The following is a 22,742-nucleotide window of genomic DNA, read 5'->3' as shown; positions in this document are numbered from 1 at the left end:
GTCCAAAGCACTTTGTTGCAAAATTACTGGCTTGTCTAAATGAGCTTTTGCATAAAACGAGTGACTCTGTTTGTGGTGTGAGTGCAGAAAGGGCTTCTTTCTCATTACCCTGCCATACATATGTTCTTTGTGCTCATGATCTTTGGGTTGTCTGTAACCATTCTCACAATCCTCCGCGTATGCCGCTCCTGTATTTATCTTGGCCTGCCAGACATTGGTTTTACAGCAATTTTGCCTGTGGCCTTCCATTTTCTGATTTCATTCTTTACAGTTTAAACCTCTGAGAGAGCTTTTTGTAGACTTCCCCTAAACCATGATAGTTTCTTTGAGGATCCCATGCTGTCACTCTTCAGATAAAAGTCAAAAAGAAGCACAACTTGCAATTGGCCTCCTTAAATACCTTTTCTCATTATTGGACACACCTATGAAGTTCAAGGCTTAAGAGCTAATCCAACCAATTTGGTGTTGCCAGTTATCAGTATTGAGCAGCTACATGCATTCAGATTAGTAAAATTACAAGGGTTCCTCAAATTGTTGCACAGCCAGTTTTTCACATTTGAATTAATTTCGTACAACTGAATAATGCTTCAATAAAAATCTTTGTTCAGAAATCACCCCAGTACTCAGATGTTCCTGGGAAATGAAAGACAAACCACTTATCTTTTTTGTTGAAAGTGGAGTAAATTATTATGCAGGCTGAGAGGGGTTCCCAACTTTTTCATATGACTGTATCGGTTTGTCCAGCACTGCAACAAAATATTTCTTTGCAGCAAGTCATATTTTAAATGAGAGTTTCAGGTCAAGGTGTCTCTTAAACCATTTTAAATGCTGATGAGTTTTGTGGTAATATTCATGGGGGAGTGGAGTAGCAGTGTTCCCATAACCACAACACGAACATCCATCAAGACTTTTTCACCTTATTACCTCCCTCTGCTGTTGTCAAGTACCTGAGATTAGTTTGGGTGGGGGACTCATTAAGACATTTAATTTTAAGCAATTCAATTCTAACTGCTTCACATACATCAGTCAATAGTTTTTTTTTCTGTTGAACTCTGTGGAAAAAAAAATATATCTGGTGGGAGACTGGTATGTTACTTGTTTATATTCATCTGCAGTCCCAGTGGGTGAATATCTTGGCTTGTCCTTTCCCCAGTACATTTTTATCTACCATTCCTTACCCTCAGTTTACATTATAGATCTTATGCCCTCAATGACCCCTTTAAGACTGAGCTGCTTTGAAATTTGCTTCTATGTTCTACCAGAATATCGAAAAGGCATAAATGCTTATTAGTAAAAAAAAACGACATTACCTCAAGTTGTTGCCAGCCATGGATGTTGTATGTCAAAGTTCAGTGTGCTATATATATAGGATGTACAATAGAAGATGGGGTTTTAAAAAGTCCAGTATATCACTGGCAGTAAGGTGGGCTCATTGTCAATCACTGATAAAGACTAATAAATGCCTTGGAAACAGCCATGTTGTTTAAGCATTCATCAGTTTGTTTTCTAAGGCCTGAATTGTTGGTACTTTCTCGCATTATTGTCCTTTTTTTATGCTTTGTCCTACACTTTTTTGGTTCTAACGAACACTCTCATTTTTGTTTACGCAGATTATGGCATCACATATCTCATTATGACGTCTGTATCTGCCTCCAAATGATGATTTTGAAATTGTGACGAATTGCCTTGTGTGGCCATCGAGAAAGAAGAATCCTGTGCATGGGCCTACAGAGGTTTTTACTCTTGTTGCCATCCTGGTGTATCTTGCCTTCAAGTAAAATCTGTGCATGGGGTGGCAGTGTGAGGCCTCACCTCAGCAATTGTTGATGTGGGGAGGATGAGTAATGCACCACGATGATGGCACGGAAACAAGATGTACGTGTGCCCACCTACAGTGTCAGCGTTGTTGGCCTTTCTGGCACAGAAAAAGAGAAAGGCCAATGTGGCATTGGAAAATCATGCCTTTGTAATCGATTTGTAAGACCCAGTGCAGATGATTTTCACCTGGACCACACATCCGTCCTTAGCACTAGTGACTTTGGGGGCCGTGTTGTAAACAATGACCATTTTCTGTTCTGGGGAGAGAGTGGACGGATGCCGGAAGATTGTGTGGACTTTAAGGTACATGTGGTGGAGCAGACAGAATTCATTGATGATCAGACATTCCAGCCTCACCGTAGTACTGCCCTACAGCCTTACATCAAGCGTGCTGCCTCCTGTAAGCTGGCCTCTGCTGAAAAACTTATGTACTTTTGCACAGATCAGTTGGGCTTGGAACAGGACTTTGAGCAGAAGCAGATGCCTGAGGGTAAATTGTTGATTGATGGCTTCCTCCTGTGTATAGATGTTAGTCGTGGAATGAATCGCAACTTTGATGATCAGCTTAAGTTTGTGTCCAGTCTTTACACGCAGCTGGCCAAGACGAAGAAACCCATTGTTCTGGTTCTTACAAAGTGTGATGAAGGAGTAGAACGTTATATCCGTGATGCTCATAGTTTTGCCCTCAACAAAAAGAACCTGCAAATTGTAGAGACGTCAGCCCGATCTAATGTGAATGTGGATCTGGCATTCACTACATTAGTGCAGCTTATAGACAAAAGTCGTGGAAAGTCTAAAATTATTCCTTACTTTGAGGCACTAAAGCAGCAGAGCCAGCTGATTGCTGCTGCAAAGGACAAATATGAATGGCTTGTTAGCCGTGTAGTAAAGTCTCATAATGAGACATGGGTCAATATTAGCAGACGCATGCATAGCAGCATTGAATACCAGGATTATGTGCATTTAGAGGGAACAGACAAAGCTAAGAAGCTATTTCATCAGCATGTGCAAAGGCTTAAACAGGAACACATAGAACGACGCAGAAAAAATTACCTCTCTGTTCTTCCAGGAGCCTTAGATAGCCTTGTGCCTGATCTGGATGAAATAGACCACTTAAGCTGGGTTAAGGTTTCTAATTTGCTGGAATCAAAGACAGAGTTCCTTAAAAAATTTATTGTCCTGGAAGAGACACCATGGGATCTCACAAACCACATTGACAGCATTGATGACCGCATACCTTATGATTTGCTGGAAACTGTGTCTGCAGCAGAGGTCTATGCAGCCCACTTGGAGAAGTTAAGAAATGCCAGGAAAAAGGAAGAGATGAAGAGATCTTTCAAGGACAACTTGACCACTTCTCCTTTCATAACACCAGGTAAGCCTTGGGAAGAGGCTCGGAGTTTTATCATGAGTGAAGAATTTTACCAGTGGCTTGAAGAGCCTGTATACATAGAAATCTACAACCGGCACCAAAAAGAGATTATTGACAAGGCTAAGGAAGACTTTCAAGAGTTGTTGCTTGAGTATTCAGAGCTCTTTTATGAGCTAGAACTAGATGCCAAACCCAGTAAAGAGAAAATGGGTGTCATCCAGGATGTTCTTGGCGAGGAACAACGTTTCAAAGCATTGCAGAAGCTGCAGGCTGAGCGGGATGCCCTGATTCTTAAACACATTCACTTTGTCTATCATCCAACTAAGGACACTTGTCCTAGCAGCCCTAACTGTGTTGATACAAAGATTGAGCATATACTCAGTTCCAGGTGCACATATCCCTATGACAGACTACAAAAAGATCCAAATGTAGATAGGATCAACCTTGTGATCCTTGGAAAGGATGGTTTGGCACGAGAGTTAGCGAATGAGATCCGAGCACTCTGCACAAATGATGATAAATACATAATTGATGGAAAGATGTATGAGTTGTCTCTAAGGCCTATAGAAGGCAATGTGCGGCTTCCTGTTAATTCTTTCCAGACATCAACATTCCAGCCTCATGGCTGTCTTTGCCTGTACAACTCCAAGGAGTCTCTGTCCTATGTTGTAGAAAGTATTGAGAAAAGCAGAGAATCAAGCCTAGGTCGAAAGGAAAATCACTTAATCCATTTGCCCCTCACATTGATCCTTGTTAACAGGAGAGGAGACACAAGCAGTGAAACTGCACATAGCCTCATTCAACATGGCCAACACGTTGCCAGTAAGCTTCAGTGTGTCTTTCTTGATGCAGCTTCCACTGGAATGGGCTATGGCCGCAATATAAATGAGAAACAAATAAGCCTAATTCTTAGAGGACTACTGGAGTCAAAAAGAAACCTAAATCTTGTCAGCTCCACTCCAAGCATCAAAGACTTGACAGATTGTGAGATGCGTATTGTAATGTGCATGATGTGTGCAGACTTATTTAACATAGAAGATGTGCTGAATGCACTAAAACCTCACACTTACCGTCCTTCATACTACGGGCTTGGTGGATCAGTTCTACTTGACCTCCCGATTGGCAGTCAAAAACGTCGCTTGGAGCTGCTGATGTTGTCGTATCATTCCTCCTTTAATGTTCGCAAGACTCGTTTAGTGCACGGCTACATGATTTTCTACGGAGCCAAACGTCGTGCTTCCCTAGCTATGCTGCGTGCCTTTTTGTGTGAAGTGCAAGATATTGTCCCTGTGCAGCTTGTTGCCTTAACTGAGGGACCTCTACCATACTTAGAAAATGTGGCACGAGAACAGTTACAAGAAGGAGAGGAAATTGCTCAGGATATTGAAGGTAAATTCCTTATTCTACCACAAGGGCAGACACAGCCGAAGTTGGATTTGTTTTACCCTTTCTTTAAAGACGTGTTGGAGAAAAAGGTTATTATTGAGGCCTCTCACATGTATGATAATACAGCAGAGGCCTGCAGCACCACAGAGGAAGTGTTTAGCTCACCCCGTGCAGGCTCACCCCTTTGCAATTCCCACTTGCCAGACTCTGAAGAAGACCTTGAGCCTTCACCTCAACACATCTTATTTAGAGAGGAGCCTAACATAGCAGCCCCCACAAAATTTTCCAGAGAACTGGAGGAGACTGAGAATCTTCACTTCATTCCAATGATAAACACCTTAGAGAGCAAGTTCAACAACAAGGTACCTCCTCCCCTTAAGCCAAAGCCCCCAGTTCCATATGAAATTTCAAAGCCTGAGCTATCCTATTTGGATACAGGGGCCCGGGACGGACACCGTAAGTCCTTAACTTCCATAAACTGGCCCCCTTTGGAGCCATTTGACCCTTCTGATTATGCTGAACCCATGGATTCAGTAGTGAAACCAAGAAACCAGGAGGAGAATATTTACTCTGTACCCCATGATAGCACTCAAGGAAAGATCATCACTATACGTAATACCAACAAACCACAATCTAATGGAAGTGGAAATGGCTCAGACAGTGATATGGACACAAACTCATTGGAGCGAGCAAGAAAAACATCAATTGTCACTAAACCTGTCCTTTACCGTACCAAGTGTGCTAAACTTGGGAAATTCTCAAGCTACAGGAGTAGTTTGAGTGTTGGCAGCGATGATGAACTGGGACCAATTCGGAAAAAGGAAGAGGAAACTGGAACACAGGGTACAAAGGGGGACAATACTACAAATTCCTATGAAGCTGATGGAGAGGACCCACGCAAGAGGAACATTTTGCGTAGTTTGAGAAGGACCACTAAGGTAACTGAATGGACCTTTGAGGGTAAACGTTATTACTGCTAATGAAAAAACTTTATTCTTGTAATTAAAGGGACACTGTCACCAGAATAGATTTTATCCATATTTTAAAAAGGTATAATGTGTATATATAATGTTTGTATCGATTGAGGGTATTCACAAGTGTTTCATGTGCCTGCCATGCACTGTATGTAGTTGTGGCTGGACACATGAAGAAAACTGGGATCACCAGTCTTATACTGTGGCAGATCTGAATATTAAAAAAAGTTAACGTTTTGGTTAATTCCAAATTAAGGGGCAGATGTATGAAAAATCGAATACATTTTTTTCTACGATTCAAAATTTTTTTTTGCACCCAAACCTCACACATTCAAGTTATAAAGAATGGAATGTCTGGTACTTATTAAGCGAAAAAAACCCTCAAATTCTAATGTAAAAATTTGCCATTTAAAAGCTGAGGCGGTAATGTGGGAGTTGTCTTAAGGTGGCCATACACGGGCCGATAAAAGCTGCCGACAGACCGTGTCGGCAGCTTATTGGCCCGTGTATGGGGGCCCCCGACGGGCTTCCCCGATCGAGATCTGGCCGAAAGTCGGGCAGATCTCGATCGGATGGGATTAAAAATCCCGTCGGATCGCGGCCGCATCTGTTCGTTGATGCGGTCCCGCGATCCGACCGCCCGTTTGGTGAACGCTAGGATCCGATCGTTGGGCCCTAGGGCCCACGATCGGATCAGCCCGATATTGCCCACCTCAAGGTGGGCATATCGGAGGGAGATCCGCTCGTTTGGCGACATCGCCAAACGAGCGGATCTATCCGTGTATGGCCACCTTTAGGCAAAGCTCAAGTTGTTTGGTTGATTTGAGGGTTTTTATCTCAAAATATGCCTTTCTTTTTGTATCTCCATGTCCCATTTGCTTCTTTCCTCTGTTTTCTGTGGTTTCTTCCCCCTCCCAGCTTTTTCAATTATCTCTGTTTCTTTCCCATTCTTGTTTTAGCCCCCTGGTTCCTTTTTAACTTATTGTTCTCAAGTCATTTTCTCTTTTCTCTCAGTCCCCCGTGTCCCTGTTCCATTCCCTCTGCCTCATGCTTTTACATTAAACAGCGGCACCCTACATTCATTTTAGAGTGGGCTGCTTAATTTCTCAGCACGAATGCAAGTTTTCACTGTGTACTCATCTCCAGTGTTCATTTTAGTAAAATATGAATGCACCCCCTACTAACTAAGCAACTGCAGTCAATATTAGCCTGCATAGCCATTAAAAAAACAATTACTTGTATTATCCAACCAAATTAAGTATTTCTTTTATTTATGAATTAGAAGCCAAATCTTATAGGTACCACAGGTAATTTTATTGCCAAAGGCAGCGCCATCCTGCTTTGGTCTCCCTCTTTTCTAATAGATAGAGATCACAACTCATTGCTTAAAGGGCAACTATCGCCAAAAATTTAAATTAAATATACTGTAAGCTTCATCATACTGGAATAAGAAACTTTCTAAATACAATCAATTAAACATTCTTAACGGTTTCTGTCATCTTCACTATTCCACTCTTAGCATCTGTTTCTCTTAATTCTCTCTTAATGCAGCAGTTGGGTGTCTGATATTCATTGACAGTTAGACCCAATATATCAGGAGTGCCCATACTTTACTAATGCAAGGTCTACTTTTAGTGATGTTGTCCCATTATGATCTACATCCATAAAAAAATAGTTAACATTCTGTTCCATGGAAAATATTACTTAAATATTGATTTATAAGAAAATGTATATTGCTATATTTAACAAACAACTATTTCTTATGTGACCATAACATAATAAATATCTAGGAGGGTGATTTAGACAAGCTGTTCTGCATGTAGAGAGACATATAATATCTGGTGATTTTAATAGTGTGAGCTCTATTACATCTTCTAGGCAAAAGGAGCCCCCCTATAAGATATATTGGATCTATCTGTCAATGAATATCTGACACCCAACTTCTGCATGAAGACAGAATGAGGAGACAGTACAGAATTTTTAATTGATTATATTTAGAAAGTTTCTTATTTCAGTATGATGACGCTTATATTAAGTCTTAATTTTCGTGATAGATCCCCTTTAACAAAAGTTATTAAAAAAAGAAGGCATGCATAAAGACCTTTTTGTTATTGCTTATTTACATTTCTGCTCCTGAGATTTTGGGGGGAATTCACAAAAGTGTCGGGAACGAAAAAATGTCTTTAAAATGTCGTAGAAAGTGTCGTAGCAGCAGCCGACAAATTCACAGAGCATTTCTCCGCCAATTTTCCGACACTTACGACACTTTTGAATTAGTGTCGTTAAAAGTGGGCGTGGCTTTTTCGGCGCCACTTTTCCCGACATTTTTATGAATTACTCGTAAACTCATTTTTTTTACCGACAATTTTTCAGACACTTTAGGCTCTCCAAAATGAAAATGTCAGTCAAATTGTCTTTTAAAAAGTCTTGGTAAATGTCGTTTGTACGATGAAAAGATATACGACATTTTAGAAAATTGACAGACTTACGAGACATTCAGAGATGGTAACATCTGCTTTTGTGAATTTGCCGTTCATACGACATTTTACAAATTTGTCGACCGCCACTTCTGGGTGACTTATTTTACCGACACTTTTGTGAATTCCCCCCTTTGAGTTTTGCTTTTGTTCAGATATTTGCTTTTATATAGTAGCAACTGTTTCATCTTAACTCTCAACACAGCATTTTCAAGCCCAATGATACACAACCTACTGGAGTGCACATTCTCCAGTCTGGGCCAAAAGTGGTTGAACTTGAACAGAGGTATCCATGGTTATCAACACCTGTAGCAGGCTAATAATATTCCTCAAATAACACAGCTTGAGGAATGGAGCAGTAACATGCACACCTTAGATTCAAAATGCTCCCATAAGCTTTCCGAGGTCTGTCTGACCCTGCCCTATGTGCCATAAACTTACAGCTGTCTCGAAAATGGACATGAGTGGTTCAGAGCAAAGTGGATTTATCATTCGTGTTGAAAATTCGCTATTGTAGGCATCACATCTACCTGAAAATACCTTGCCTCTGTTAACGTTTTAAAGGAGAAGGAAAGGTTAAAATTAAGTAAGCTTTATCAGAAAGGTCTATATGAATACACTAGTAAACCCTCAAAGCAATGCTGCTCTAAGTTCTCTGTCAAAAGAAACACCACATTTCTTTCCTTCTGTTGTGTACTCATGGGCTTCTGTATCAGACTTCTTGTATTCAGCATAAACCTCTAGGGCTTGAGCATGCTCATTTTGCTCGTCTCTCTCCTCCCCCTTACTGCTGTTATCTGAGCTCAGAGCTATGAGTGGGCAGGGAGAGACTCAGGAAGAAAATGTTGTCACAGCAAGCTAATATGGCAGCTGCAATCCTAAACAAACCGAGACAGTGTCTAGAGCTGATTACGCAGATATGGTACAGCATTCTAAAGAATAAAAAAGGCATTCTAGCTTGCACTGTTGTAGCTAATCTATTGCCAATAAACTGCCTTGGTAGCTTTCCTTCTCCTTTAACTTATGTAAAGAAGCAAATTTTTAACATGGTCGACAAATCTCCTCGTGGCATTGCCCTTAGTCATCCAACTGGGGCATATGTGGCTCTCCAAAAGTTTTATGTATCCACTCCATCCTAGAATGCCCAAGCTCACCATCATTTATTTATATATCATACTTAAACGATTTATATCATGTTTGATATATTAAGTCTTTGGAGCACTTGGTCATGCTGAGGACAATGACCTGTTTTTCTGGACCATGCCACAGCTATTGAAAATTACTATTTCACAGTATATGTAACTGGAGAGCCAAAATTCCAGGCATATAAATGGCATGACTTGAGAATTCAAGGAGCATTTGCATCCTCATGATAAATTGTAGGGCTTGTTCACTTTCAGGAGACAATATTAGGAGAATCCTTTCATTACTTGTAATTGCACTTTATCTCTGACTATGCTCTCGTTATAGAGGCATGATGGGTAAGATCTGCATTTGCAATTGAAAGGAGAATAGCAGGCACATGTCATGAGAAGTGTGTACAAAGAAAGGCATACCTTGAGGCCATGGCCAGACAATGGCAGATCCTGACCTACGCAAGCCAAGAATCTACTGCTCTTCTTCACCGGTGGATTTCGGCACCAAAACACAGCATTTTGTGTCGAAGTCCGCCCACAGTTGAAAAGGCTTGAGGGCAGCAAATTCCCTGCCTGTGGAGAATCCTCATTGATATACATTGTCTGGCCCTAGCCTGAAGATTTTTAGAGCAAATATATATCATTAGCCACTTTTTGCGGCTGTACTTTTGCCATTTTGAGCACATTAAGGCAGACATCTGTTCTTCTCTCTCTGATCATTTTATATTTTTCTTTCCAGAAAGTGAAACCCAAACCTCGTCCATCTTTAACCAAGGCAACCTGGGAGAGTAATTACTTTGGCTTTCCTCTGAGTAGCGTGGTGACTGCTGAACGACCAATTCCAATATTCATTGAGAAGTGTGTAGAGTACATCGAAGCCACTGGTGAGGGTGTGTGTGTGCATAAATATTCTAAAATGTTTTATCTTTTCTGTGAATACTATCTTCTTCATATGTGCAGTATTATGTTTTGAGAGCTGTTACTTTTCCCTGGAGGGTTGTGTGTAGCAAATTTGACAAATCACAATCTGTCCATTATGTAATGTGGGTAAAGATAAATGTATTTCTTCCTTATGTTAGTGGTATAGCAAAAGTAAGCCATGGCCATCACTGTATATGTATATTTTTATTTATATAGTGCTACTTGATTTGTAAGCAAAGCACTGTACTGTAGAACAATAACAAGGCTCAATACAACATTATAATACAAAATATAGGTGCAAATATATAAACCGCATTGGAAGACATAATTGAATATGTAATCATTTAAATCAAAATGACCTGATTTTTTTTTTTATAGTGAAAAGTAAAGAAAAGGGAACACATACTGATATTTAATATTGTTTCCTATATTATCCAGAAAGGCTTTGTTATCTAAAGAGTTCAGAAACCCCACTTTCGTGTTTTGTCTTTTACGATAACCGCTCCCTTTCTATTTCACCCATGCCAATTCCTCATGCTTTAAACCTGGACCATTAAACCTGAAAAAAATATTATACAGAAGGGTATTTTGCAACTAATTGTGTTCCAAATGTTGAGAGTTGATAAATTCAGGCTTTTTAAAGATGATATAAGTGATTTCATTTTAGATTCAAACTCATATGATGCTGTCTTTGTTCCTAGGAATGACCACAGAAGGCATCTATCGTGTTAGTGGAAACAAATCTGAGATGGATTCTCTTCAAAGGCAATTTGACCAAGGTGTGTGGATCATGTCCGAAATTGGAGAATCTCTGAATGCTTACATTTATATATATAAATGTTTTTTTTTGTTTGTTTTTTTAAATATACTGCTGTTTTTATGTGAAGTTTTATTTTTCTTCAGCACAGTGCTGACTTTATTACCCAACAACAAAGAGGCCAGGAGCAGAGGATTTTTACTAGTATTTTTATGGTTTTCTTATTCTACGGGAGATGAGGAAAACAGTTACACAGTTACATAGTTAAATTGGGTTGAAAAAAGACAAAGTCCATCAAGTTCAACCCCTCCAAATGAAAACCCAGCATCCATACACACACCCCTCCCTACTTTCACATAAATTCTATATACCCATATCTATACTAACTATAGAGTTTAGTATCACAATAGCCTTTGATATTATGTCTGTCCAAGAAATCATCCAAGCCATTCTTAAATGCATTACCTGAATCAGCCATCACAACATCACCCGGCAGTGCATTCCACAACCTCACTGTCCTGACTGTGGAGAATCCCCTACGTTGCTTCAAATGAAAGTTCTTTTCTTCTAGTCTAAAGGGGTGGCCTCTGGTACGGTGATCCACTTTATGGGTTAAAAGGTCCCCTGCTATTTGTCTATAATGTCCTCTAATGTACTTGTAAAGTGTAATTATGTCCCCTCGCAAGTGCCTTTTTTCCAGAGAAAACAACCCCAACCTTGACAGTCTACCCTCATAATTTAAGTCTTCCATCCCTCTAACCAATTTAGTTGCACGTCTCTGCACTCTCTCCAGCTCATTTATATCCCTCTTAAGGACTGGAGCCCAAAACTGCACTGCATACTCCAGATGAGGCCTCACCAGGGACCTATAAAGAGACATAATTATGTTTTCATCCCTTTAGTTAATGCCCTTTTTTTATGCAAGACAGAACTTTATTTGCTTTAGTAGCCACAGAATGACACTGCCCAGAATTAGACAACTTGTTATCTACAAAAACCCCTAGATCCTTCTCAGTTAAGGAAACTCCCAACACACTGCCATTTAGTGTATAACTTGCATTTATATTATTTTTGCCAAAGTGCATAACCTTGCATTTGAACCTCATTTTCCAGTTTGCTGCCCAGTTTTCCAACTTAGACAGATCACTCTGCAAAGTGGCAGCATCCTGCATGGAACCTATAGTTCTGCACAATTTAGTATCATCTGCAAAAATAAACAGTACTTTCAATGCAAGTTTAAAAGCAAGGGACCTAGTACAGAGCTCTGCGGTACTCCACTAACAACACTGGTACAATTAGACCACCACTCTTTGTAGTCTATCTTTTAGCCAGTTCTCTATCCAGGAACAAATACTATGTTCCAGGCCAACATTCCTTAATTTAACTAGTAACCTTCTGTTTGGCACTGTATCAAATGCTTTAGCAAAGTCTAAGTAGATCACAACCACTGCCACCCCAGAATCGAGGTCCCTACTTACCTTCTCGTAAAAAGAAATTAAGTTGGTCTTGCAAGATCTATTAAGCATAAAACCATGCTGGCACAAACTCATAGTATTGTGATTTGCTATGAAGTCCATTATCTTATCCTTTATTAACCCTTCGAAAAGCTTTCCTACCACTGACGTCAGACTAACTGGCCTATAGTTTTGAGGCTTAGAACGGGACCCTTTTTTGAATAGAGGCATCATATTAGCAATTCCCCAGTCTCTCGGCACTATGCCAGATCTCAATGAATCCTGAAAAATTAAGTAAAGAGGTTTGGCAATCACAGAGCTAAGCTCGCTAATTACCCTGGGATGAATACCATTTGGCACCGGACCTTTGTTAATCCTAAAGTGGACCTGTCACCCAGACACAAAAATCTGTATAATAAAAGTCCTTTTCAAATTAAATATGAAATCCAATTTCTATTTTTTAATAAAGCATTCATAGCTGTTGTAAGCTCATTTAAAAATCTCAGATGTCAATCAAATATTGTCTGCCACTCCTCTAGAGGCGGGGCAGACAATTACTTTCACTTTCAATTCAGCACTTCCTAGATGTCACTGCTCTCCACATATTCCCCCGTTCTCTTTATCATTTAATTGTGTAGCCAGGGCATGAGGATGGACATCGGGTCCCCCATTCTGGTGCACAAACAAGATTCTGAGATGATACAAGGCTTGTCTTAATAACAGTGTCCACAAAATGGCTGCTGCCTGCTTGCTATAATTTTGAAATCCCAGACTGAAGGAAACAAGATTCAAATAATTTATATAGTGTAATTAAAGTTCATTTTGCTTGACTAATGTGATAAAATAGGATTTTGAATATTTTTTTTGGGTGACGGGTCCCCTTTAACATGTTCTAGTTTCTTTTGAATTTCATCATGTGTGAACCATGCATCATTAGTTGTATTACTAGAATTGGGACTTTTAAGAAGGAAACCTTCATTAACTGGTTCCTCATTTGTGTAGACAGATGAAAATAAATTAGTTCAGAATCTGCGGTTTTATTTTGTTTTCATTAACCAGCTGACCCCCCTCTGATAGTAAAGGTCCCCACCCCTTCCTGCTTCATTTTTTACTATTAACATATTTAAAAAGTAATTTTGGATTTTTTTTACTGCTTGCTGCAATATCCTTTTCCATAACAATTATAGCTTCTTTGCATGATTTATTGACCTCTTTGTACCTTGTAAATGATTCAGCTGTCCCAGCTAACTTGAAAGCCTTAAAAGCACGTCACCCACCTCAACACCAACACTTCTATTGAACCAAAAAGGTTTTGCTTTGCAACAACGTTCCTTGCTTACAAGTGGAATATACTGACAAGTATATTTATTAAGCAGCTTTTTAAAGACTTACTAATTCCACTTTAAGTCTTCTGCTTCTATTATGAAACACAAGTGTCTTCATTCAAGGTAACGCTGCTTTTTTGCTTTTTAGTGCTGGTATCTGTAGCCTGTTTTTATGCTGTTTTCCTCCTACACTCCAAAAATATTTTGGCAGGGCAATTGACTACTAATAAAATTGATTATAGTGTGTGCATGTGATAGGAATTCATATTACAATCTCCCATGGGGCAGGGACTGATGTGAATGAGATGACAAAATGTGCAAAATCATAGAGACAGTAGTGCAAAATGTACATTACTGTTGAGTTACCTTTTTTGTTTTTATTTTAAGATCATAACCTAGACCTGGTGGAAAAGGATTTTACAGTGAACACTGTGGCTGGAGCCTTGAAGAGTTTCTTCTCTGAGCTACCGGACCCTCTGGTGCCATACAGTATGCAGACTGAGCTGGTGGAAGCATATAGTAAGAGACACTATCTACTTTGGTTTTACTCTGCTCAGGGTCTCGGGCAATGTATAATGCAACCCCCGATTTATAAGTTACCAAAGATTCCTTGCTTATCTGCTCCATTATAGAGGATACATTTTTTAAAAAAATGGTGGTGTTGTGTTTAATTACCTTGCATAATTTTGCATACTTTCCTTTGAGACGATCCATATACTAATCTTGAATCTGACTGTTTGTAATAAACATCATATATATCTATTGAGGAAGTACATGGTGGAACACATAATTGCTACTGTATCCCTCCTGCATTCCTCCAGTTAACTAGTTCAGGTGCTAAGGTAATTAGTTAATTAAAACTCAACTTTTATTAATCTCACTTAAAAGATCACGCTACACAAACACATCATTGGGGATCCCCCTCAATGAAGCTGGACAATGTCCATAAAAATACACATAACTTAAAAACACATAGGATGGACAAGTGGGGTAATAGTGCACTGATATCCAATCAGCCACTGCCACTGCAGATATATTCAACGATGCGGCATATATAAATTATTCCCCTGCTATTATCAATATGTAAACAGATATTGAGACATCCAGTAAAAATTCTGGTTGTTAATAGTTAATTCCAAAAAACCACAAAATGATGGCTTTTCCTTTTAGCCAGAGAGAATATGCCTTTTAGTAGCCAAACGTCAAAAACTGGTCATTACCAAAGCCAGCCCTCCCAAACCACCCTTCCATCAATTCCCAGAGTGATTCTGCCTACCTACGTAGGGAGCAGATGGGAGCTGGTCTCCCACTGTCCACCTATGCCACCCAACGCGTTTCACCGGAAACCCGGCTTCTTCAGGGGCAATGTTTCTAATAAACATCTTGAGTGAGTTTATGTTGATCCAGGAAATTATACTCAAAGGTTTGTGTTAATGTTTTTCTTAAATACCATCATTCCATGCAGTCTCCAGCCATTTGAAGAGTCTCAAAGTTTGATATTAGCATTTTCAAGAAATCAAAAAACTGAATATCCAATTCAAAAACTGGGTATATCCAGTTATCCTTGATTGCAATGGTCTCACAGTAAATCTGGCCTAGGGAAATGAAAGTTATGAACCATCTGAGCTCATTATATTATAGATCTGCATATGCAGGCAACAATTTAAAATCTGATGGCTCTGAAAGTCTTGTTGCACATGGGCATATTTTTCCGCGGTATTAAACTGGTGCATGATTAACCACTTCTGCTTCACATACATGGAAAAACGCATGACACTCTAACTGTTTTTCAACCAATAAATGCTGGTAGGCTTAAAAATGCCAGAAGGCTGAAAAAGCTTGAAAACACAATTTTCAGTGCTGTTCTAAATATCCCATTTAAGTCAATAGGAGGCAAAAGTAGCAGTTCTGGAAACAAAGAATTTGTAGTCCTCATATCTCTCGTCTCTGGCACAGCTACCGTCTGAAGCTGTTCCTTTCTGTACAGCTACACGGAGCTGTGGAAACGAACGGATCCACTTCTCTCCGTCTGCCTACAAAACACATTTTATTGTTCAGTCTCATTCAAAGTTTATGGATATGGTCCATTCAAGGCAGATGTGCGTGACTGACACACCCCAGATGTAAAAGAACTGCAACTCCCCATCCCATAAAAGTAACTTTATATTCAGTAAATCTGCTTGAAATCTCTTGATATCTGGCATTTATATGTAGAAGTATGAGCTGAGGGATGTTAGCCATTTTCACTTTACAACATTCACTCACAAACACACACACACGCATTAAATGTATGATCTGTAGCTATGTCATTAAATAACATCTATGCTTGTCTTCCTTTTGTAGAGATAATTCATCTAGAACAGAAGCTCCAAGCAATGAAGGATCTTCTAAAAAAATTTCCAAAGGAAAATCACGAGATCTTCAAATATGTTATATCTCATTTAAACCGGTAGGTTACCTTTATTGTAGAGTGTTTATGTTGCTTTTATGTTACACGTGTTACTTATCAAATCTTATAAACATGATTGGTATCTTGGCTGAGTAGGCTGTATTACAGTTGTGTGTTGCTTGCATAAAACATAATTGTATTCTTTATATACAAAATCCTTCCCTTCTCTGCTCTTACTCTCTTCTTCTAGCCAATCATTTAGAGATAGCTGGTCTATCATGCAGGGCTGTATAAACCAAAAACAAAACATGTGACCGGAGCTGCAAATATATTTAAAACACATTATGTAGGAAAGCTTCCTGTAGTGTGTAAAGGATAAATAAGCCTTTTTTATTTTAAAGGGATACTGTCATGCTTTTTATGATGTAGTTTTTATTTCTAAATTACACTGTTTACACTGCAAATAAATCACTCTTCCATATAAAATTTCATTCCTGAACCAGCAAGTGTAATTTTTTTTTTTTTTAGTTGTAATATTGGTGTGTCGGCAGCCATCTCAGGTCATTTTGTGCTTTCAGAAAAAGCCAGCACTTTAGGATGGAACTGCTTCCTGGCAGGCTGTTGTTTCTACTACTCAATGTAACTGAAGGAGTCGCAGTGGGACCTGGATTTTGCTATTGAGTAGTGTTATTAGATCTACCAGGCAGTTGTTATCTTGTGTTAGGGCTGGTCATGTCTGATTAGAGCAGCAGGTTACCCGCAAAAAAAAAGCGGGCACCCTGCGGAATGAGGGGAGGATTTTCATTAATAATCCTTAATGTTACATGTGTTAAATCGTAAGAAAAGGAAAATAAGAATGGAAAAATAAATAACATTTAAACAGGGTTAATATTGTGCGGTATATTCATAGAAACAAGTTCTGTTCAGTTTTCACAGGTTAGGTTTGATTTACCTTAAAGTGATACTGACACTAAAAAATGTGTACATTACAAGTTACCTATAGGTCATGCTGATGGTTTTTTGCTGAGAGGTTTGTATTTGTAAGTAATTGTTGGTTGAAGTTCCTAAACCTGACTGTTTTGCCAACCTGACTGTCCCATCTCAGCCTGTCGGTTAGAGTTTCTAATGCCTGATAGCCGATCACAGAGAGTCAGATAGGTAATGTAAAAGCATTGGGCAAATACTTTATGGCAAAATAATAAGAAGCATGCAAAGTCAATTTAATGGTAGATGTAAAAAAAGGTTACATTTCTGTTGTCAGTATCTCTTTAAGTAAGAAGCCAAAAGTCTTGGTACGGTGGAGTAAAATGTATTTTAATGGATTTCCACAGGCTGAATTTGAGTGCTGAAAATTTCTTTATTTTGTGTGTGTGCAAAAATGGATGTATATAACTTGCAGCAGCTAGTCAACTCCACAGTGTAGGTTAGTCTGAGCACTGAAAAATAGCAGCTGGTCAATACTACAACGTTAGAACAAATGCTCATAATTACTTTTTTTCCTGTTGTTTTGATCTCCTGTTTTGACAGAGAGAACAGAGAATGTGTAATTGTAATACATTCAGTAATTAAGTACTAGAATAAGCATCCCATTTGCAACAATGTATAGTTAACAACTGGTCTGCAAGGTTGAATACAATGTATCTATAATAACAAAAAAACAACTGAGAGTCATATGTCCAGATAGCCTGAACACTTGCCCTGCAACTCCCAGCAACCCAGTTCAGATCGCTATTAGTGGTGACAGTGATAGCATTGCACTTAAATCCTTCACCATAGCTTAAAACATAACTTTTAATAAATTAAGAGTTAAAACCAAACGCACCCTTTGTGCCAAACTTCCCACGACCCAACAGACCCACTACTTTATATTACGTCAGTGCTGGACCACGTCCATAAAAACATACAATTAAAATTGCCCAGGTGGACAAGTAGTTGGTCTATTGCCAATTAATCAGCGTGACCAGTACTGTTTAGATGGTCCTAATAAGTAACATTCAGTAATTACAAAAATATTGTATATGCATATTTCTTGTGTTGCAGTTTTATTACAATATATAACTCATTAAATGCTTTTATGCAAGTGCTAAATATTGTCTAATGAAAAACATTCGTTCAACTTCCCCTACTCTACATTTCTGAAGTGAGTTACATTTCCCTTTTCCCTTTTTTGCTAATCTTTTTGTTTTTCAGGGTTAGCCAGCATCATCATATAAATCTGATGACCAGTGAAAATTTGTCCATCTGCTTCTGGCCCACACTGATGCGCCCTGATTTTACCACCATGGACGCTCTAACTGCAACACGCACATACCAGACAATCATTGAGCTTTTCATCCACCAGTGCGCCTACTTCTTCTACCAGCGCCTTCCTGTGGACCTGCCTACTCCTAGTTCCCCATCTACTCCACCTCTCACCCAGTCGTCTCCTCCGCAATCCCCTCCTCTGACGCCTGTATCCCCCTCGCAGACCCTACTTCCTCCGGAGCACAACATCCTGTGATAAGACCTTCCCTTCAGCAGTATCTAGTCACCCAGAGGCAAAGTCCGCTCCTCCCTGCTGTTTGCTGACCTTTTCTAAAGTGTCAGTAGAATTACACATGGGACCATTGCAGCCATGAAAGACTGGGACCCTGTAATGAAGACAGCAGCCACTACTGCACCTGTGCAAGTGCAAGGTGAATCTTTGGTACATTTTGGAGCCAGGCTTCTCTGGTACACTGTTTAAGAAAAAAAGTCGGGTTCCCTGGTACACAAATTGCAAAAGGATGGGGTCCCTGGTACACTGACTGCAAGAGAAGAAGGATATGGTACACCCACAGTGGGAGTGGAGAGGGTTTGCCAATGTACAGAAGAGCCCTAACTTTGAGTGGATCAGAGGCAGGGCCCTAATCTGCTCTTCAGATCTCCACTAAAGTCTGGGTTACAAATAAAGTGGCACTCAGTCTGGATTACACAAGGATAACATGATGAGTTGCACTCAGCGCATTACAAGAGGATCTGCACATAATGTCGATTATGAGAAGATCAACACTGTGATTTACAGTTCAAGATTGTCTGGATCAGATCTAGTTGGTTTATACAGACAGGAGTCTCTCTGTGTTGTCCATTGTGTGTGTGTGTAAGTTACTTTTAGGTGTTAAGAGGGCAGCAATGCTGTTTCTTGTCCGCCCCCCTCCCAAAAAAAACAAAATAAAAAAAAATATAATAAAACACTTAACACACAGGACCCAGATACCACACTAATTATTTTAGCACTTACAGATGTGACTGATGCAGAAAATTAGGTTTAACAAAGGATGCATGAACTCCGAGTTGTATGCTTTGTACATTACTACATGAACACTAATATGTTCTACAGACTGGAGTGCACATGCATGATACATGTGCTGGGGGGATTTTGTCTCCTGTTGCTCCAACTGTTTTTATGATAGGCATCTCGGGATTTAAATGCACTGCCGAATGGATTTGAGCAAAACTCCTGAGGTGCCTTATTGCCTGGCTCAATTTGAGCCATTCCCTCATGTTGACATTTTAAATTCGGAGCAAGGCTGAATCCTCATATGCATGAAGGATAAGACACTACTTCCTCACCCATAACCTAAACTGACGCTGAGATTGCCCTCTAGTTACACAGCCTAACCACAACTTGAGTTTAGCCTGCCTTTTCTCACCCTCTACTCACAAAGACAGACCTTTCCTACCTAGCTTGTCCGTGATAACCAGTTTTTAGTCTTTAGTTCACTCATACCAGGCCTAGTAATTCATCTAATCGGGTTAAATTATCTTTTCTTAATAGAAGTAGTACTTCAAATAATTCCCTACTTATTGATATTATGGTTAATCACTGCAACGCCCCTCCCTTTATTAAATTAACTCTTCCTGGCAATGGTCAGGGGCTTAGGACAGTGGCAAATGGGAAGATTTGTCGCTCACGTTTTTTTTAGACGCGGCTATGAACGACAAATCTCCAGAAAATTGTAAGTAAAAATTGGCAGTAATAGGAATCACTGGAGGTATGTCCAACTGATTTCTAAGTCGTCTGAAGTTTTCTTTGGAGGCATCTTCTGGTAATTTAGCGATCAGTTAGGCATAACACCAGAAATTTCAATTACCAACAATGGAGAAGCATTTTCGGGAGATTTGTTGCCCCCTAGGCATGTCTAAAATATTGTGGGCGACAAATCTTCCCATGTGCCGCTGCCCTAATTGTACGGCTTAGTATGTAGCGTTATCTTACTAGCTGGGCACTTTGTACTTAACATCTGAGAAATCCATTTGTAGCAGCAATGATGATCTCCTGATAATTTAGACAGAAGTGTTGAGTACACAGATTAAATCAGTTAATGGTCAAGGGCCAATCTCATTGTGTGGAGCTCTGTGTTATGTAATGGGGCCAGAGAGGAGCATGTGTATGTAGGAGAGAGTGCACAGGGAAACACAATGCTAGGCTGAGCAGATACTCCATATAATGTGCAGTGGGCTGAGTTACACACGCATGCCTCCTGGCAGGCTTTGTTGTGACTTTGGGGGTGACCAGTGGTCTAATGAATTTGCACTGGTTATGTCCTGGTCTGTTTTTTGCTGTCCATTGGTTGTGTTAGAACGGTTGGGTCACTTTGTGCATGATAATGTGATCCTTCCGCTGACGCCCTGAATCATGTATTTGCTGCGAGTCTGCTCATTGTATTTGGAACAAACTCCGAGGGCCTTAATGTGACTTGTATTATAGCTAATAAATCTTGTTACAAACTCCCATTTCTCCGTTGTCTTCTGAGTTTATATGTTTGTTTCTATTGTAATATATATAGTGAATAAAGTACCCCCTATTGTAAAATGTAAGGATATTCTACAGTAAGTCACAGAGGAGGTCCATGGCCATATAAAAGCACGAGGCCACAGGTAATGGAAGTCTGAGGTGACTTCTCATATCCAACAAGGGGTACTTTATTTATTTTAGTGAGTCATGTCAGATTTTGGTCGCCATTTAAAAGCATTTGAGATCATGTTCGCTGAGCAGCCTATCATTTTCTGAATTTCTTGATGTTTTTCCCTCTCCAATCTACTTTTTAATCAAAGTACACTGTTCTTCTGACCAATGTCTGGAACGACCCATTCTACTCAGATTTTTAATTGACACCTGCTTTTTTCACACAATGAATGATCTCACTAATTGGACTCCACACTGCTTTTATTTGGAACAAGCCTCAATTAATGATTCCATTACACAGAATCAGCAGCATGAATGTCATGACTGTTGGATCTGTTGGTTTTCTATTACTCTACTACACCTACTAGTAAATTATTTGCCATGTAGAAATATAATTTCTACAGTGATTGATCAGGTTAGTGATGTTGGACTGCTATTATTCTGAACACAACTGTATATGTTATATTTAGACATGATTCATTGCCCCAGTGGAGCTTACATTCTAAGGTTCCTTTTACATGGGTTAATTTAATCAGAACACCCCAATTGTCTGTACATTGGGTCACCCTGCTGCCCATCACAAAGTTTGCTTGTATTGCAACTGACCTGCCAGCCCAAAACAATACCCACATCCACAACCCTATGCCAACGGAGAATCTGCCTGGTGTGACCTTGTCGTATGCAACTGTATGCAGTGAGATTCCATTTATTTACTTGCTCTGACTCTGTGGAGAGGAAACTTCAGACGGTCCCTAACTGCTCTGCAGGGCAACCATCATGCTTTCAAACGGCAGGGGGGAACCCTCCCCCCACCTTACTTCCCAGAACTCGATCAGCTTTGTTTGTTTCCCTATAAAGCAGCAGGCGACTGTGTAGAGATTTGTATCCACAGAGCCAGTGCAGTCTGCATATTCTGATTATTAATCAGTCTTGCTGTATCAGCTTCTATGGCAGAAATTATTTGACTTGTGCTGTTTTGATACTTTATGACCATCCCTAAGTTTAACCTCCAAAATTAAGCCCAGACCACACTGAGCATGTGTGTATTCTTGGTCTTGCAAAGATGGTAGTTAAAAGATGACAGCCCCCTGCGGCCAACTTGGAGAACATAAATCATTTGTTTAATTAGGCTTATGGTGCACTAAGTTCATGTTTATATTTGGTATACAAAATACAGCATTTCTAGCATTATTATATTTTAGACTTTAGTTCCCTTTAAAGGGACAGTTCAAACTCAGATTAACTTTTAATATGATGTGATTATTGTTATATGATAGTGATTATTCTGAGATACTTTGCAACCAGTCTTCATTTTTGTGTTTTTTCAATGTTTAGTTTTTTGTGTAGCAGATCCAGGGTCGGACTGGGCCGGCGGGACACTGGGAAAAAACCCGGTGGGCCCTGCCGGCACAGATCTGCCATTAATGCTGCTTCCTAGGCTCCCTTCCGGCCCCCAGTTGCCACCGTGTAGGGTCAGACTGGGCCCTGTGGTGCCCCGGAGGTATGAAGAGCCCCCAAAGGTCCAGTCCGACCCTGAGCAGATCTTCAGTTAAAGGGGTGGTTCACCTTCAAACATCTAGTTGTTTTTCGATAGATCAGCAGAAATAACCACTTTTTCCAATCACTTTCTATGTGTGACGATTTTTCTAATTTTGAAGTATAAAGTGTCATTTTACACCTTCTGAAGCAGCCCTGGGAGGGGCGTCACCGACCCTGTAAACTTCTAAATGGATCCATTTAGTTGATACATTTCTTATGTTTGTCCCTGCTGAGCAGACATTACAGGCAGCTGTTAGAATTGATACA

The 22,742-nt window shown here is 39.8% G+C and overlaps 1 protein-coding gene across 2 annotated transcripts in view; it reads left to right on the top strand.

The window, feature by feature from the left end:
* The window catches only part of arhgap35.S (Rho GTPase activating protein 35 S homeolog), a 28,633-nt gene extending 7,869 nt beyond the window's left edge, over nt 1-20,764 (top strand). The window contains exons 2-7 of one of the 2 annotated variants that reach the window (XM_018233143.2): nt 1,611-5,514; nt 9,903-10,053; nt 10,786-10,863; nt 14,008-14,139; nt 15,964-16,069; nt 18,200-20,764. In XM_018233143.2, the coding sequence (XP_018088632.1) occupies nt 1,855-5,514; nt 9,903-10,053; nt 10,786-10,863; nt 14,008-14,139; nt 15,964-16,069; nt 18,200-18,509 (4,437 nt within the window). In that variant the 5' untranslated portion in view covers nt 1,611-1,854 and the 3' untranslated portion in view covers nt 18,510-20,764. Of the gene's footprint in view, nt 1-1,610; nt 5,515-9,902; nt 10,054-10,785; nt 10,864-14,007; nt 14,140-15,963; nt 16,070-18,199 lie in introns of those variants that run through there. The other variant, XM_018233144.2, reaches the window with a different exon arrangement.
* Nucleotides 20,765-22,742: the final 1,978 nt, after the last annotated feature.

Source organism: Xenopus laevis, chromosome 8S (assembly GCF_017654675.1).
Source record: "Xenopus laevis strain J_2021 chromosome 8S, Xenopus_laevis_v10.1, whole genome shotgun sequence".
Taxonomy (NCBI): Eukaryota; Metazoa; Chordata; class Amphibia; order Anura; family Pipidae; genus Xenopus; species Xenopus laevis.
The sequence above is the reverse complement of the archived record's forward strand: the minus strand, read 5'-3'. Positions and strand labels throughout refer to the sequence as shown.